This window comes from Ochotona princeps, chromosome 7 (assembly GCF_030435755.1).
Source record: "Ochotona princeps isolate mOchPri1 chromosome 7, mOchPri1.hap1, whole genome shotgun sequence".
Lineage (NCBI taxonomy): Eukaryota > Metazoa > Chordata > Mammalia > Lagomorpha > Ochotonidae > Ochotona > Ochotona princeps.
Window position 1 is genome coordinate 53,361,276 of NC_080838.1, and position 18,550 is coordinate 53,379,825.

Here is an 18,550-nt window from a genome sequence, read left to right on the forward strand (position 1 = left end):
AGAAAACAATACATGAATTAAGTAACACCATCAAAAGGCCAAACATAAGGATCGTTGGGGTCCCTGAAACTGTGGAAACACAAGTTGGATTAAAAGATGCATTCAACAAAATAATAAATGAGAACCCCCTAATATTCAAAAAGAAAGAGAATCCAAATACAAGGATTGAAGAGAACCCCAAATAGAATTGATCAGCAGTGATCCTTACCATGGCACATAATAATTAAACTCCCTTTGGTTGAACATGAAGAAAAAACTTAAATATGCACGCAAAAATGTCAGATAACTTATAGAGGAAACCAATCAGATATGCAAGTATTTGGAAATTAAGCAGCATGTTGCTAAGTGAACAATGATTTATGAAAGAAATTGAAGAGGAAATTTAAGCAATTGTTTGAAGCAAAGGAAGGCATCAAACAACATCAAAACTTGTGGGACAGAGTGCTAAGAGGAAACTTCATTGCAATTACTGCCTACCTCAAGATACTAAAAAGGTATGAGGTGAACAGACTAACCATACATCTGAAGGACCTAGAAAAAACAACAGCACAAAATCCCAAGATTAACAGAAAAAAATGATCAAAATACAGGAGGAAGTAAAGCAAATAGAATCCAAAAGAAAAATAAACAAGATCAATGAATCAAAAAGGTAGTTCTCTGAGAAAAGCAACAAAATACGTTTCCCCACTAGCTCAACTAATAAAAAAATAGGGAGAAGTTATGAATCAAAAGAATCAGAGACAAAAAAGGAAATATGACAATGGATCCACCAGACACACATAGAATAATCAGGAATTGTTAGAAGCAACTCTACACAAATAAACTTGAAGACCTTTAATGAATGGTTGGATTACTGGATACATACAATTTACCAAAGCTTTATCATGAGGTAATTAAAAATCTAAACCACGTTGAAGATTGGACCAGTAACAGTTCCTTTCAACAAAGAAAAGCCCAGAATTGGACAGCTCCTTAAGCTGAATTCTATCAAATGTTTGAAGAAATTATCTAAATCCTATAAAAGTTACTTGAAGCAATAGACAGGGAGGTAATCCTTCCAAATTCTTTTTATGAAGCCAACACTGCCTTAATATCAAAGCCAGATAGAGACACAACAGAAAAAGAGAACTACATACCAATATCCCTATTGAACATAGATGTAAAAATCCTCAACAAAATACTAGCCAACAGAATCTAGCAAACAGCAGACAGAAGATTCACTTGGACCGGGTGGGATTTGCCCTGGCATGCAGGGATGGTTTAACAGATGCAAATCAATGAACTGATGCACCATGTGAACACAATTCTTAAAAAAGTGATCATTTCATTAGATGCAGAGAGGCTTTTGATAAAATCCAACACAATTTCAAGCTAAAAAATGCATGCAAGATAGGATACAAACTGTGCATAGAAGGAGCATTCCACAACACAATCAAAGCAATATACAATAACCCAATGCCAGCAACATACTAAACAGAGAAAGACTGGAAGCTTTTCCACCAAGATCTAGAACTGGACAAGGATGCTGGCTTTGACCATTACTATTCAGCATGGTATTGGAAGCCTTTGCTACAGTTATTAGGCAAGACAAATAAATTATGGAATTCAAATTGCAAATGAGGAATTAAAATTATTCCTGCTTGCAGATGACATCATTCCATACATAGGAGAACAAAAAGATTATATAAACAGACTATTTGAACTCATAAGGTAGCAGAATATAAAGTTAATTAACATAAATTGATAACCCTAGTACACAAACAACTCTATGGCCGTGAAAAAACTTGTATGTATAGCACCCTTTAAAGTATTAGAGAAGAACATGAAATACCTTGGAACAGGCCTACCCAAAGTCATGGAAGACCTGTATGATGAAAATTACAAACTGTTTTTTAAATAGAGGAAAACATTAAAAGATGGAGAAATTTGCCATGTTTCTGGATCACTAGAATTAACATCATGAAAATATAATATACCAAAAGTAATACACAATTTCAATGTGATTCCAACAAAATCCCTACAACATTCTTCTCAGAAATAGAAAAAAATAAAACAAAAATAATCTGGGAACACAAGAAACCACAAATGGCCAAAGGTTTCCTTACAAATAAAACTAAAGCTAAAGGGATCACAATTCCAGATCTAAAAATATACTATAGGGCAGTGGTCATCAAAACAGTCTGGTAATAGTACAGAAACAGAAGATCAATGGAACAGAATAGTCACCCCAGGAGTGAGCCCACACACATAGAGACAACTAATTGTTGACAAGAGAACTGAAAATAACCCAGGGGAAAAATGTTTATGTTCTTCAACAAATTCAACAAATTCCTGCAGCATATCTGCCTACAGGGAAAATAAGACCCCCACATGTGACATTATGCAAAAATTAGCTCTAAATTTATTAAGGACTTAAATCTACACTCAGAAATCATCAAACTAACAGAGGAACACATAGGAAGCACTTTAGAAGACATAGGATGTGGCTAAAGACATATTAGAAAGTTCATGAAAAGCACAGGGAGTCAAAGTCAAATTAAACACATGGGACTATATCAAACTAAGAAGCTTCTGTACCACAAGGGAATGATCAACAAAGTGAAGCAGCTGCAAACAAAATGGGAGAAAAGATTTGCACTACACATCAGACAGAGGACTAATATCTTGGATTTACAAAGAGCTTCAGAAACACAACAACAGCAAAACAATCATGTGACTAATTGGGAGAAGGAAATGAGCAGGCTTTTTTCAAAAGAACAAATTCAAAAGGCTAACAGACATGAAAAAAAAAAAACACTCAAGCTCCCTAGCGAACAGGGAAATACAAATGAAAACTACATTGAAGTTCACTGAACTCCAGAGACTGGTGTACATTCAGAAACCTACTAACAACACCTGCTGGCATGGATATGGAAAAAAGGGTATGTTACTCCACTGTTGGTGAGAAGAGTGTAGGCTAGCACAGCCACTATGGAAGTCAGTAAGGAGAGTGCTCAGACAACTGAAAACTGACTCACGCTATGACCCCGCTATACCACTTATGGAGATACATCCAAAGGAAAGGAAATCTGTATGTGAGAAAGTGACCTGCAACCCTGTAGCAACACAATCCGCAATAGTGAAGACATGAAAACAAACCTAGATGCCTCTCTCAAGAAGAATGGATAAAGAAAATGTGGCACATCTACTCTATGGAATATTACTCAAAATTGAAAAGAATAAAATTCTACCATTTGCAAAAGTACGAATATCATGTTTTCTACAATGTAGGGAATGTGATGCAAAATACAAAACAAATATGAATATTGGTTAACATCTACATTCTTACAGAAGAACTATAGAGCAGGGGCTAGCATACCTGGAAGTAAAAATACCTTAGAGTACACAATTCCTTCTGAATAAATGGAGGACTCCCAGTGAAATTAAATGTACCTCAATAATATGATGGCAGATATTTTTTCCCTTTGTCTATACCTACAATGGCGCGTGAGGGCAGCAGAATTTTGAACTTGTATCTTGCCAGAGGACTATACTTCCGCAATAACATGGTAGGAACAGTGGCAGGGAATGATGGGGAAGGAGAAGGAGGAGCAAATTTGAGGATTCTGTATATCTATAACAAGGTTTTATGGAAAATAATAAAAGAAATAAATAAAACTTTAGTACATTTCCAAAAACCTTCTCTACCATTGTTCTCATTAATTACATACGTTTTTAACAAAGTCACCAGATTGGATGTAGAGAAGAGGTATTTGTAAACAATCTCTGTAAACAGCAAGTTGATAATGTTTTTTTGGCTAAGGATTACATTTTTCCTGCTACAATTGCGCAGCTCTGCTCTTGTAGATTAAAAACAATATTAATGAAGAAGACTGTGTTACTATAAAACTTTTAGAAAAGATAATTGATGCCCAGCAGTACTTTTTTGCTCCTTGTTGAGGAACAATCAGGACAGATTAGATGAATACTCTTAGCAAATCTTCCTACACAGCAAATGGACTCAATTTGTGAATTTTGGGAGCTCCTAACAGCACTAATGGCAAGGAGGCTACATTGCAGTCACTATCAGTTCACATTCTACCTTGGGGGTTCTGAGAGCTGTTACTAACGTCCTCTTCTCTCACTCCAGAATTAAGTACTCGCATGACTTCAGTTACTGTGTGAGAATTATGACATGCCTGAAGATATATGTCTTGTAAATTTGGGGCTAGCCATAAAGAACTTACAACTTTTGAATAAATTTTCATGGCAGATAATTCAGTAGGCTAAAGAAATATCTCAAAGCGAGCATATTTTTATTTAGGGGTATTTTATGGAGCAGTATCTGTGAATCCCTCTAGTAATATTTTCTACAATGACAGTCACCCAACTAGAAAAAAAATTTCCTGGATTTCATTCAAATAATCAATGGGACATGTTCCAAGTGGGCCGAGGTGCAGTCTTGGCAACCACAAGTAAATCTTGCTGAGCTTGGAATAATGCCTGTGTCCAGGTGGAAAAGTTTCTGAAGGAACTTAAGGGGAAAGACATTTGGCATTTTAAAATCAACACTAATGGCTTATGGGATTTGTTCAGCTGGCTAAGTACAGGATCCTGGCAAACCAGGTGTAGAATAATCCTGTTCATTAAAATATTGCTTATGGTATCCTTAAGTCAATGCAAATGAAAAAAATGAAATTGATCCAAGTTCCTGTCATTCATATTAATCAGAGGAAGAATAAACTCGTAGCGAAGGTTGCTAGCAGCCAAGAATGCAGTAGAAACAGAGCGAATATTACATATTACAATTTCTCCTTCTCCTCCTTCTTCCTCGCAGACCTCACTTATTGCTGCCCAGTTCTGAATATAGATGTTCTCAGTAAGGGACAGAACAGACAGATTCCCTAAGCTTGTCTGTTCCTTATCTATCCTACACGTCCACTTGGTGGACAATATCAGCGCAATTCACTCTCCTGTGGGACTTGAGATCAAGCATCAACATTAATGTGAGGCTCATGAGCTAACGGTGTCATGAATACTGAAGTTCTGTCTTTTTGATCTGGGGGGATGGTTCTTAAACAGGAGAGCAGCTCCATCTGTGAGCCAAGGGTCAGCTGCTTTGGTGCACTGACTGCTCCATTTTCATGTTTTCCATGATAACTAAGTCAACTCAATTGACATGGAGTAATTTTTTATTGATGTTAATATGATGACAATTTAGAAGGACTAGCCTTATTGTCTCTATTAGTAAAGTCGACGCATTCTATTTCTGAACGTTTTATTTTAGTTGGTGAGGAATTAATCCTGTTGCTTTACTATCAAAGTACTGCACTAGCTGAAAGCACAGACGAGAAAGACTAACAGTTTGAATTTTGGTTTCTTGATTCATTGCAAATCACCTGACCCTAAATACCTGATTTTTTATTTTAATTTATAATAATAACAAATGCCTCTGAGGCATGCTGTGTGAACATGGTGAGATACCCCAGGTAAAGCATTCAGAATGGAGGTGGGAACATGTTCTGCAAAAGATTTTCTCTTTCTGTTGTATTCTTGGGCAGTATATTTTATTGCAGTTTCCAGATACTCACTTTCTGTGGCTAAGGGCAGAGGCTTTAGGTCGGCTAAAAAGATTACATGATATTATATCAAATGTTGGTTATTCTGCATAGTAAATAACCATGCTCAGGGATATTGTTAATAGTTTCATTGCTGTAAAACTGGAGTGCCTGTTCCTCACATACTGTTGGCACAATCTTACTTAACTTTCATAATCAAGATCAAAGTCCATTCATATGCCTTCTTTAATCACCACTGTCAAAATTAAACTTTTATCTTTGCACTGTGTGAGCATTCACTTTGCATTATTCGTAATACTTCATCCACTCTATTGAGAGACACACACATATTTTACCTCTATTGTTCATTGTAAGCCTCTTAAAAGGTAGGCTACATTTTGTAAAAGTTTTTATCTCAAACTTTAAATTGCACTAAGCAAGTGAGCAATGAATATTTTCTGAATGACAAATTTCTTAAACTTTAATATTTTCTAACTTCTTTTCAAGCCTTTTAAAAAGTGTCTTCAATCAATCCGTTCAGATAAAGTTTTCACAATCTCTTTCTCCTTTCATCCATGTACACAGAATCAAAGATGTGGACTTGCTTTGTTGGAGAATTTAAAATAGACTTTTGTATTGTGACCTTAAACAAAATTAGCTGATTTGGGGGAAAAAGGTTCTTCTTTAATTAACTAGATATAGATACCTGAGTCTCTTTCTATTTTTTTTTTATAGTAGCTTTTTCTAAGGAAAATGGAAAAAAATAATATTTGGCTGCAACAGGCTGACTGATTCTATCCATACATGATACTTAATTCCTGATAACCAAGATGAAAGTCAAATGCAATTCAAATATTAGAACTTAAACTGATGACGTTGATGGATGGATAGGTAAATACATGTAGCCTTCTCAAGGTACAGCTGTTTGGATAGTTTGATGTTTGTTTTGGACTCCAGCCCAGCAAGATTTACGAGCAAGATTTATTGTTAGGCATCAAAGGGAAATTTTCTTTCATTAAACACGGGTTTTACAGGAAATAGTTTTAATAGTGAAGCAAAAACTGTTTTCAGGAATTATTAAGGTAAATAAGTCAAAAGCAAGTTTGTCAGTAGATTAAAGGAAATTGTTTTTTATCATTCCTAAAGCAAACTCTACCATAGAGTACCCATTCTGTTAAGGAACTATGTGACTACACAATCATGGTTATTCAAGGCAAAACTAAGGTGAAACAATGAGAAATTCCAGTTGTATATAAATTATTATTCAATGACTAGTTCATGTATAATTTCAAAAGTACATTTATCTTATCGATAATAAAAATGTTCCCTCTTACAAGAATTTCCTGATTATGGTCCTGGAAAGACTGAAAAGCTAGCTAACAAGAAACTTGCTTTTTTATGGGCATTTATAATTAAAGAATATCAATGGCATTTTAATGCTATGCAAATGATCAAAAATCACTTTTCCATTCTTTATATTACAGGGTAATTGGATAGGACTATTTGAAAAGATTTTGTGTTTGTTATTTCTTGTTTTACTTTCCTTATAGACAGATACAGGGTGTTACAAATTCCACAATATCAAATACTTTGTGCTCATAAGCCACAAGAGTATCAATTTAGTTTTTAAATGAAACAAGTAATCTTTGAGAAAGAAAATAAAGGAATATTCAGTATCTCCATTCCAGAGAAATTACAGCATCTCTCAAATAATGCTTCCAGTAAAAGTTAGATTGTGTTGGTTTCAATGACTTTTTTGTTTATGTGACAATTGTTTTTATACCGTTTTTGTTTATTTATTCACTTTAATCTCTTGGTCTGTGTTCTGTGACCCCTAAATAATGTGAATTCAGTAACAAAAGCACACATTTCCATCCTGGAAACAGAGCATTTAACTTCTGAAGAGTGCCACAGACTTTGGCTGAAGCCTACCCATTAAGCTGAAGGGACTCCAGCTGCCCAACCCAATGTAGCCTTTGTAAATTGGAAACTAATTGTAACTAAACTTTTTCTCCCTCCCTGGGAGTTCCTTGGAACTCTTATTCATTGCTTTCCAAATTTCTGTCAGTCTTATTTGTCCTTAGTTCCATCGATGGATTTTCTGGCTGACTCTTGTGCAACAGTTTTTCAATATTGTACACAATGCTGAATAGATTCTGAACAAAAAATTTTTAATACTTGTTTTCTTAGGAAACTAAGTTGTACTTAGAAGATGAAATTCTATCTGACTTCTTCAGACAAAAAAGAAGATAAAATACAGACTCCAAAATAACACAGAGAAAAGTTCTTTGCGATTTTTCTTAGGGCATGGCCTTTAACCAACCCAAGATTCAAATATGCAATCTTTATTGAGATGTATGTTTCACTCACATACATCACCAGACAATTTCTATGTCCTCATCCTTGATATTAGAAGGGGATATTTTAAAGATCTTCATGTTTAGTAAGAAAGCAAAAACAGTGAAAAAAATCGAACTCAAAACCCGATCTCTGTGTATTTCTATTAAGTAGTGTAAGTATATATTGACACAAGACATCTTCTTCTCAAATTACTGTAAATTTAGGAAACAGACTGTGCTTTTATCTTGGAAGAAGAAAAAATTAAATGATTTTATGCTATCAAGTATTTTTGTGAGATTACGTATAAGATACAACATTTAACAAAAGCTATAAAGTAATATAATTCCAGTGCTTCCAAAGAGGTAGATACTAGAGATATTTAAATTCTACACAAATATGTAAGCAAGATTATCATATTTTTACATTAGTAAATAAAAATAGATACTTTTCCAGTACTCTTGGATCTTTCTATTTAAGCTTCATTATTTAGTGACAAATACATTTTTATAAGGGGAGAAAGATTTCCTTTGGAAATACTTGTGAATTGAAAATTATGTACAGATATTTATTTTAAAATTCAACTTCAAAGGGATTTAAATGAAGTAATTCAACTCACTATAACCACAATTTTGGTTGTTGCTGTCAGTTTGTAAGAAGAAAATGCAATGATAACCATAAAAAAATCAACAAACTCCTTGGAAACTTTTTCTACAATGAATAAAGATGCCTCTCATGCAAATATCACCTAAATTCTTATGGAAGCTGCACTTACCGTATTCACTATCATAGAATATGATGAATTTCTGCCAGGCATATTCTGTGACTACTCTGAGAATGACGTCATTCAAGTACACCGGAGGGCGAACTGATAGAGTGTAGTCATCATTTCTGTTGCTCCTGGTGAGGCCACAACCACTTCTGGGGGTTCCAGATGTTGAGCGCTGGATGAAGAGATGGGGAATATGCATGGCATCTGCCAAAGACTGGAGAGACCCTGCCGATGTGCAGCCGATGGAGCTGACCAGAGCCAGGATGCCTTGATTCATAAGTTCACAGGCTGCAATAAAGCACAGTAACATTGAAGATGTCAATGGACTTCAAATACTGTCCCTTTTTGAAAACTGATAGATAAAGCTTACAAAGATTTATATAGGGTTAAGGTTATGCACACATACACACACATGCAACTTTTTTTCTTTAATTTTATTTTTGTTGGAAAGTCAGATATACAGAGAGAAGGAGAGACAGAGAGGAAGATCTTCTGTCTGTTGATTCACTCCCCAAGTGGCTACAATGACTGGAGCAGCACCAATCCAAAGCCAGGAGCCAGGAGCCTCATCTGAGTCTCCCACATGGGTGCAGGGTCCCAAGGCTTTGGGCTCTCCTCGACTGCTTTCCCAGGCCACAGATAGAGAGCTGGATGGGAAGAAGGGCTGTGGGGATTCGAACTGGAGCCCATATTGGATCCCAGCACCTGCAAGGTGAGGACTTTTGTCAATAGGCTACTGCGCAGTGCCCATGCAACAATTTTTAAAGGACATTCTATATAAAAATATCTTTAAGCCACAAGGGCTGTTGGAATTTATTTCCATTAGCTATGTGACATTGTGTAAATAACTCAGATTCTGTGGACTATTATTAGTCTTGATCAATTACTGCAAAGATTAGAGACAATGAATTACCTGCTATTTGCCTTTTACATCATAGCCAGACAAAAGTGTTGGCTAGACTCTCATAATTTTTCATTTATAATTTTATAATTATCCATTTGTAACTCTGGAAAAGGTAATTCTTTGCTCTGCAATGATGATAAGTTTTCTAAAATAGATGTTCTATAAACTTATGAACTGATGAATGAAGAGGCATGCAGGGATAGAGGAAAGCATATACAGCCACAGAAAACAAAGGCAGGCATTCTGGGATCTCAGCATTTATGGCCGCATGCATTAATAAAGTGGAGACTGGAACAGGTTTCTATTCTCAGAAAATTAATCATTTCTAATATGGAGTTGTTGGCTCCTAATTCTATTTTAGAAGTTTTCTTGTTGCTCAGCATCAAAATAATACAGCAAAGCATATATATAAGAATCAAGAAAAAATACATTATAGTGGCTAGATTATTTGCATTTGAGAAGCTCTGCTGCAATGGTTTCAAACTTTGGACATTTAAGGATATAATTTCTGCATTCATACTATACTGAGGCATGTTTCTTAAAAAACATAGACAGCAAGTACTTTTGTAATTGAGCAGCTCATGAATAAAAGTCCAAAACACATGTTTACATGTACTATACTAATGATAAGTATAAAAAACTCATGTGAATAATGACTAAGGTTAAACCCACCAATTCACACAAGTTAAATTAATAATTGTTAGGGATATATACTTTAAAAATTGCTTACTAAGGGAGCTGTACTGGTTTTTAGATAAATTGGAAATTTAGCTTAAATATGTATTCTTCTTAGACTGTAACAGATTAAGGATGAAAGTTTAGTAAAAATTACACATGACTCATGCAATTTAAGGAATGCAATGAAGTATACTTATAATTTCAATAAGTTTTTTTGCAAAAATTCTGGTCAAAATTTTTTTTTATTATTGTGGTAAGAGTATTACTAACTCTGGGCCCGGCACAGTAGCCTAATGGCTTAAGTTCTCACATGTGTCAGGATCCAATATGGGCGGTGTTTGGATCCCGGCTTTTCTACTTTCCATCCAGCTCGCTGTTTGTGGCATGCGAAAGCAGTCGAGGAGTGCCCGAAACCTTGGGACCCTGCACCCATGTGGGAGACCCAGATGAGGCTCCTGGCTCCTGGCTTTGGATTGGTGCTGCTCCAGTCATTGTGGCCACTTGGGGAGTGAATCATCAGACGGAAGATCTTCCTCTCTGTCTCTCCTTCTCTCTGTATATCTGACTTTCCAACAAAAATAAATTAAATCTTAAAAAAAAAAAAAAGATAAACTGTCCAAAGGGTAAAGCTCAATTGTGACCTTTGCACTTGATGAAAAGTAGGCACACTAACCAGGATAGGAAGAACCCAGACACCTAAAATGAATTTGAACTGATTGACCCAAAACATAGTATGAATTGGCCAATATGGAGTGAATTTACCAGGTAACCTGTCATTTCAACTACAATATCCATTTGATATCCATTTTTCCCTGTTTTGCTAATAGAACATGCTGAATGGAGTACAGAAGATATAAATCAATTTCTTCTGGATTCTAATCTCTTTAGGACTCTGAAGGTGAAGGATAGTATAAAAAAAGACTATAATGACTGCAATTGAAGGGAGATTTGCGAAAAGAAACGAATATGAACAGAAGTAAAGCTTAGGAAGATAGTGTACCTTTTATGAGAATTGTATGTCCTGACTGCCAAGTGACCACACCAGCTACGGTTTTGGTTCCACAGAATTCGTTTCTCATTCCATTAGATATATTTAAAATCTGAATTAAGAATATCAGAGTGTGCACATCACACATTTTAAAAACTAGATGAATAAAAACCTAGGATGTCTCAATGACTAACTCCTCCCTGCTACACTTTCAAGTTTGGCAGGTTGTTTGTGAAAGGATGAGTCTGGTAACCTCTCTTGCTTCTCTTTGCCCTCCCACTATGAGATAATGCAGCAAAAAGGAACTCTAGTTGTTGCTATCTTGATCATGACCTTCCCAGCCTCTCGAGCTGTAAGAAATAAGTTTGTACTCTTTACAAATCACCCAGACTCAAGTTTTCTGTTAAGCTGCACAAATGAACTAAGACAGGCAGGAAGTCTAAGGTTTAAAATTCCTCACCACAAACCTCTAGAATTAAAGTTACGAAACATTAAAGAGAAATGTAGAAGAAAAAACAGGAAATGGAAATATTTTCCATGTTCATGGAATTAATATCACCAAAATTCCTGTATCACAAAAAGCAATTTACAGATTCAATGTGGCCAAAAATACCTATATATTCTTCTCAGATCTAGAAAAAAAAATTGATGCTAAAAATCAAATGGAAACAAAAAGAAGTTTTGAGTAGCTAAAATAATCTTAAAAACAAAAACAAACCAGAGGCATTACAATGCTCGACTTCAAGATATATTACAGAGTGGTGGTCATCAAAACATCTTGATAGAGGCACAAAGACAAGCATGGAGATAAATAGAACGTAGAACAGAGTTGAAATTCCAGAAATTAACCCACACGTGCACAGCCAATTATTTTTTGACAAGCAAGCTGAAATCAACCAAGGGATAAAAGTAAGCTTTTTCAACCAATTGTGCTGGGAAAATTTAATCTAAATATGTAGAAAGACGTAATAAGATCCCTATTTTACATCTCATACAAAAGAAAGGATCAAGGATTTAAATCTATGACCTCAAACAATCAAGTTACTAGAGAAAAACATGGTGGGGGGAACCTGCAAGATATAGGTGTACACAAAACGTCTTGGAAAAGACCCCAGAAGCACAGGCAATCAAAGCAAAAGTAACAAAACGGGATTACGTTAAGCTAAACAGGTTTTGCCTTGCACAGAAACAATCAACTGACAGAAGGGGAGAAAATCCTTCTAAATTATACAACTGATAGAAGATTAATATCCAGGATGTAAAATGAGTTCAAAAAAACTCAATAGCAATAAAATAAACAACCCAATTAACAAACAGCCAAAGGACACGAACAGGCAATTTGTAAAGGGTGAAATACAATTCGTCAACAGACATATGACAAAATGTTCAGGATCACTAGCCAGCAAGAAAATGCAAATAAAAACTGCAATGAAGTTTCACCTCACCACAGGTAGAATAGCTACCATCTGAAATTCAAAAAACAATGGCGAATGGGATGTGGAGGAAAAGGTACCCTAATCTACTATTGATAAGTACATAAACTATTACAAACATTATGGAAGAAAGCTGTGAGGGGCCTCAGATATATGGAAATAGAGCCCTGCCATACCACACCTGTCAATTTGTGCAACAAAAATGAAATGAGCTCATTTCCTATATTTCCTGGTAGAAGTGTCTTTTAGGCACACACAGTGCTTGAAAAGAAATCACTTCTCTTCAAGGGAACTTCTCAGAGTCTATAAGCTATGCTTCTGCCCTGGCCATCACCTTGCCCTAATTCTCTGCTTGCTATTCTTGGCTTTGCTCAAGCTGCTTGAGCCACACCAGTCTCAGTGATTATCTGTGAAGTTACTTTTATGTTTCCTCTGCCCAGAGTTCTCCATGCACAGATCCTTTCATCTTAGTCCCTGATGCCATTCTCTTGTTCCTGCATTCCCTTTCATGGCCTCCTCTTACATACCTGTTTGTTTACATGTGTTTGTTCCTGCAGTCCCATCAAAACTGAGCAACAACAGCAGCTACACTGTTTCTGTTTTGTTTATATCTAAGATGTTTTATGGCCCAAATCACAGGCTAGAGATTTACCTATTGTGAGTTCTCAGTAAACACACTGTCAGGTAATGAGTAACTGAACAGTGCAGTGGCAGGCTAATATCCCAAGGAGACAGGTTGTATGGTAACTTAGCTCCATTTTAAATATCCGTTTAGTCTTCTTAACTCAAGTTTATGTTACTCAAAATCTGTCTTTTTTAGAGAAATGGCATACTCTTGCTGCTGAGATGGTTTGGAATTAGAATTGACAATAGTAAGAGCAGTAAAGTGAGGACAATCTATCCCTCATAACACAAGTGGTGTTTAGCATTCCCTAGGCACACTATTGGGAAACACTGACATGCTTTTGTAATGGAATTAGCAAATACAAGCTGTGTGAGAGGAGAAATGAGTGCTTCCTCCAACCCCCCCCCCTTTAGTAGATCAGATGTTTTTGACATACTCAAAATCCCAATAAATATTTCTCTTGGTGTCAATGTAATAAAAGCGTAAGAGATTAGAATACTTAATTCATGATTACTAACAGCATGTTATTTGAAGCTTCTTCTCTTTTACAATATCAAGGATAGCATGCTAAATTTTTACTCTGTGAATACTGACTTTAAAATTCCTTAAATCTTTCTTTAGTCATCGTAATCTTTTAATAATATGTGTCAGATTACTTTAAATTGGGCAAAAGGTTAATTTTTGGTTTAACATGAATGCAAAGGACTATTTGTGCTATTTCTTTTATGACAACTATAAGGTTATATAAGTGTTTTAATGTAGTACCTTCATTCAAATTCATTATAACATGATTTTGTTATCTCAATCTTTCTTCTGTGACTTTCGTCCTCATTTCCTTAAGACACATGGTTGGAGGGAATGAGATCACAGGTATCCATTCAAGAATCAGGAACGGCCATCACAATGTACTGATAGTCACAGTTCATTCCACGAAACATTCACGTGGATTTATTCTGGGCCTAGAAGCACTTTATTACCATCTGCAGTTTATTTTCATTTCTAATTTCACTAATAATGCCTTTCAACATGTATCAGAAGCATTTCTATTTCTGGAGAAAAACTCATGGTGCTCTTTAGAAAGCAGTGGAACAGTGCATGAGGTCAGAAACACATTTCATAGTTAGCTCGGCCCCTGCCAGCAGCAGTTATGAAGGGAAAGGAGGTAATCCTGGAAAAGCAGGCTGTAAAATTTGTGATTTTTTTGTAAAGACAGCTTTCACTTAGTCATATGAACTTTATATATACATATGTATATATATATATTTAAACAGCACAATAGGAGTTGTTGAAAGGGCTTATACTGAAGATTTTGATACTAATTTAACTGTATGCATTTCATTTGAAAATGCAAAGATTATATTTCTATAAGAGAAGATATAAAATCAAAATATGAGGCTGACATAATGGCATCCCTGTGCATGGACATTAATGTGAAGAAATAGAACTGGTCAACCCCGAAATCTGCCCATAAGTCTCCTCTGCTTTTATTCTTTGCTAGATCCTGTTGCTTTCAGAGAAAACTCATGATTAAACGCGTTTACCCAGAGACCTGCCGTGCAAGTGCAGAATCTTGATTTGTTGTCTTAGTTCAGCTGTGAGTCCATGCTGTGTCTTGGGTAAAAGTCAACTTTTTCTTTTGGGTTTTGCTTTCTCCATGCACTGAAGTGCTGATTAGACTAGAAAGCGTTCATGGTACTTTTTCCACGATAATAGACACATTTCTCTCTTACTCTCTTTTCCTTGTCTTTGCTACTGACCAACTCAATTCTCTGATTTTCCTGTTTGTTAAAGTAGTTTACACAGGACAAGATCTCCAAAAAGGCCGTGGAAACTCATTTTATGAAAAACTGTACACAGATTTCAAAACCTCTTATATCACTGCTAGGACATGTTAAAGTAGTTTCCTCCTTGTATGTTGTGGTAGGGGGCCTATTGGAAGATCAGTATACTCTTGTAGGCTTGAAAATGTAATAGATTTTATTTATAAATCTATTTAAACATGTTCTGGCCTTTGCATATTATTCTTCATTTCTTAGTAAGTGTGTAAAACTCTAAGGGTCCTTCAAAAAGGCTTACTATTAAAGAGGAATCTATTAAAGTTAAATTCATTGTCTTATTTTCTTCTGTTCCACCAAAGTGATAAAAGTAAAACTCTAGAATTACATTCATATGACTGAGTATTTTCTTTTTTATTATTTTTTTAAGAAATAAGAGAGGTCACTTGAAAAATTAGGTGTCATGTGAGTTTTATCAAGGAAGCAATCTCTAGAAATAGCTTTACTTAAGAAGACATTCTTTTCCCTATGTTTTCAAAGAAATACTGCAATGTCTTACAGTTGATATCATCAACTCTGACATAGAACTCTGAACTCTTCCCCCCAAAACATTCAGAGCAATTGCTCTAATAAGTTATGCATACTGTTGCAAAAATATTGTATCCACACAGATAATGGAATAATTATATTTTTCATGACTATGAAAATTTCAACTCTTTTCTCAGCACCACAGATATCTGGATGCAAACAGTAGTCATTATACCCTATTTGACTCCTAGCAGGTTTCAGACTCGTATCTGAAAGTTCAACATCAATATTACGGCTATACTTACACAATTTGTTCTACCATTTTTTCAGGTGACTCGATCTTTTTAACTAAAGCACTGTTTAGAGTAATTTCAATATGATTATCATATGTCATAACTAGTTGGAGATTAAGAGCTATTTGCAGCCCTTCAACCAACCATTAAGGGCATGCCCAAAGGAATACACAAGGAATGGGATACAAAGTTACTACTCATTATAGATTCCACAGAAAATCAGTGCGGAATAGTATCAAGATGGAGGGAGAAGAGTAACAGAGTAGCAACAGTTTTTTTTCCTTTTATTACTACTAAGCTATTAGACTGCATCCACACCAAAATTCATTATGTGAACCTGTCCTGATAGGGCAGAATGAAGACTTCCACTGATAACAAGAAAGGCTGGCTGAATAACATGGATTTAGAGGATATCAGTAGGCATTTGGGATTAATTAACAGAACCAAACTAGAGGCAGGAAAGAGCTAGATGCCAGCAATCCTAGGGCTGCGAAAGTGTTTGAGTGGCTGACCAAGCATTGCTTCAGGATGTTCAACTAAATAAAACAGTTGAATTTGATATAGCTTGACACACCTGGAACTCAGCACTCTTTCCTGGGCACTTTATTAAGCTTCAGAATGAGCAAAGCTGAAATGTGGCATGCAGCCTGGAGTCAGCCCGAAGGAGCAAATAGATTACACCCTCTGAGTTTCATGTATGGTAGGGAAGAGCTCTGAATGGTGGGGAATAGTACATTCTATCAAGTTTACAGCTACATTAAAGAGTCTTTAATAATCAAATGCAGACAAGTTCTTAAAAGCAAATATATAAGAGGGCCCGGTATGATATTGCAGTGGTTAAAGTCCTCGTCTTGAATGCACCGGGATCCAATATGGGCTCCGCTTCTAATCCCCGGCAGCTCCACTTGCCATCCAGCTCCCTGCTTGTGGCTTGGGAAAGCAGTCGAGGATGGTCCAAAGCCTTGGGACCCTGCAGCTACATGGGAGACCCAGAAGATTTCCTGACTCCCGGCTTCAGACTGGCGCAGCACTGCCACTGCAGCTCACTTGGGGAGTGAATCATCAGACGGAAGATCTTTCTCTCTGTCTCTCCTCCTCTCTGTATATCTGCCTTTCCAATAAAAATAAATATATCTTTTATATATATATATATATATATATATATATATATATATATATATATATAACAGAACACCCCAACTATTTGGGTTCAAATAAGATAAACTTGTCATGCAATTTGGATTCATTCAGCCTGACATGGCAACAGAATTGCTTTGGTAAGAAAAGCCTCCTGATAGGCATGCTATATTTACATTAATTTTTACTGACATAGAGTTCAGGATTAAGATATATTTACTAAATAATAAAGACGATTATAAAACAGAGTTTCACTTTTCTTACTGGAGAAGGATGAAAAGGGAATTCTAGAGAGTGAAGGCAAGTTGTAATAAATTAATGTTTTCCCTCCTTTGGGAAAAAAAGAAAGCGGACTTGCTCTTGTTTTTAGAGAAATCTGAATACGTGAGAACTTCCAAACACCATGTATTGAAACTTGCCTCCTTAAATAGATGGTGGCTTTGGGGAGGTGATTAGGTTGTTAAATGGACCTGTTGCCTAAGTAGATGATGTGGATTGGATCTGTGCTTTATTCCGCTGCCTGTCAGGACACACAGAAGGCACTGCACGTGGGGGCTGGCCCTCAGCCTACACTATGTCTGCCAGGAAGTTGGTTTTGGACCTCCCAGCCTCTGGAAATGTGAAGAGAGATTTTCACCTTTTATACATGAACAGGTCTAAAGTATTTTTTTTAGAGAAGGCAGACAAGACCAAGGTGATGGCTGAATGGAACATAAGAATTTAAGATGTAATGGAAATATAATTTAAAAAGAAATATATACCATGTTTAGACTCCCAGACAACATTATTGATACAGTTCACCTTTCAGTGCAGCAACAAGCAGGGTTTGGTGTGTATCAGCTTCAGAAGAACAATTTCATAGAGTGCCCGGAAATATAAATAACACGGAAGAGTGGCCATTTATGTGTCAGGCAAAGTGAACGACTGATTGAGTGATAACGTTTCTAGGCATGTGTTTATCCAGAAATATGATTACAATCACTCCTTCTTCAAAAATTGATCTATTTACAGAGGGAAAGTTTACTAGTAAAGAAGATGAAACAAACGTGTGGCGCCTCTCCCTGTAGCCTAGTGCCAATCCAAGCTGGTTTTCTACAGTATATGGAGTGTGAATAGATGGCATTACAATGGTATTTAGGACAAAATAAAATCTACACTCGAGTGTGCTGTTTTGTATGGCCCATGCACAAATTCAAGTTGCTCTGTACTTAAGCTGCACGATTTCAAGAAGGTTCACCTCTGTATCCACTTTTCCTCCCCACTAATGGGGAAGTGACATCAACATATCACACTGAGGATTACTATGACACAGTGCCTGATCCGTGATGACTCAGGGAATGTTATCATTTTTAATTGCCTTTTTAACAGAATAAACTACAGGAGAGAAGACGGCAAACTGGTATTTTAGGAAAGGTTGAAATGATACAACTGGACAGGAACTTACAAAGACAATAAGGAACCTGAACTGGTCGGGTAGTAGAGAAAAAAATCTGAACCACTGCCAATCCGAGTCACTGCCAACTACCCGTTACATGTAAATTTG

The 18,550-nt window shown here is 36.1% G+C and overlaps 1 protein-coding gene across 2 annotated transcripts in view; it reads right to left on the reverse strand.

Moving 5' to 3' along the window:
- Nucleotides 1-18,550, reverse strand: part of GRID2 (glutamate ionotropic receptor delta type subunit 2) — a 1,304,007-nt gene that overhangs the window by 693,015 nt on the left and 592,442 nt on the right. For both annotated transcript variants that reach the window (XM_058667042.1, XM_004590568.4), the window contains exon 3: nucleotides 8,650-8,934. In XM_058667042.1, coding sequence (XP_058523025.1) covers nucleotides 8,650-8,934 — 285 coding nt within the window. The remainder of the gene's footprint in view (nucleotides 1-8,649; nucleotides 8,935-18,550) is intronic.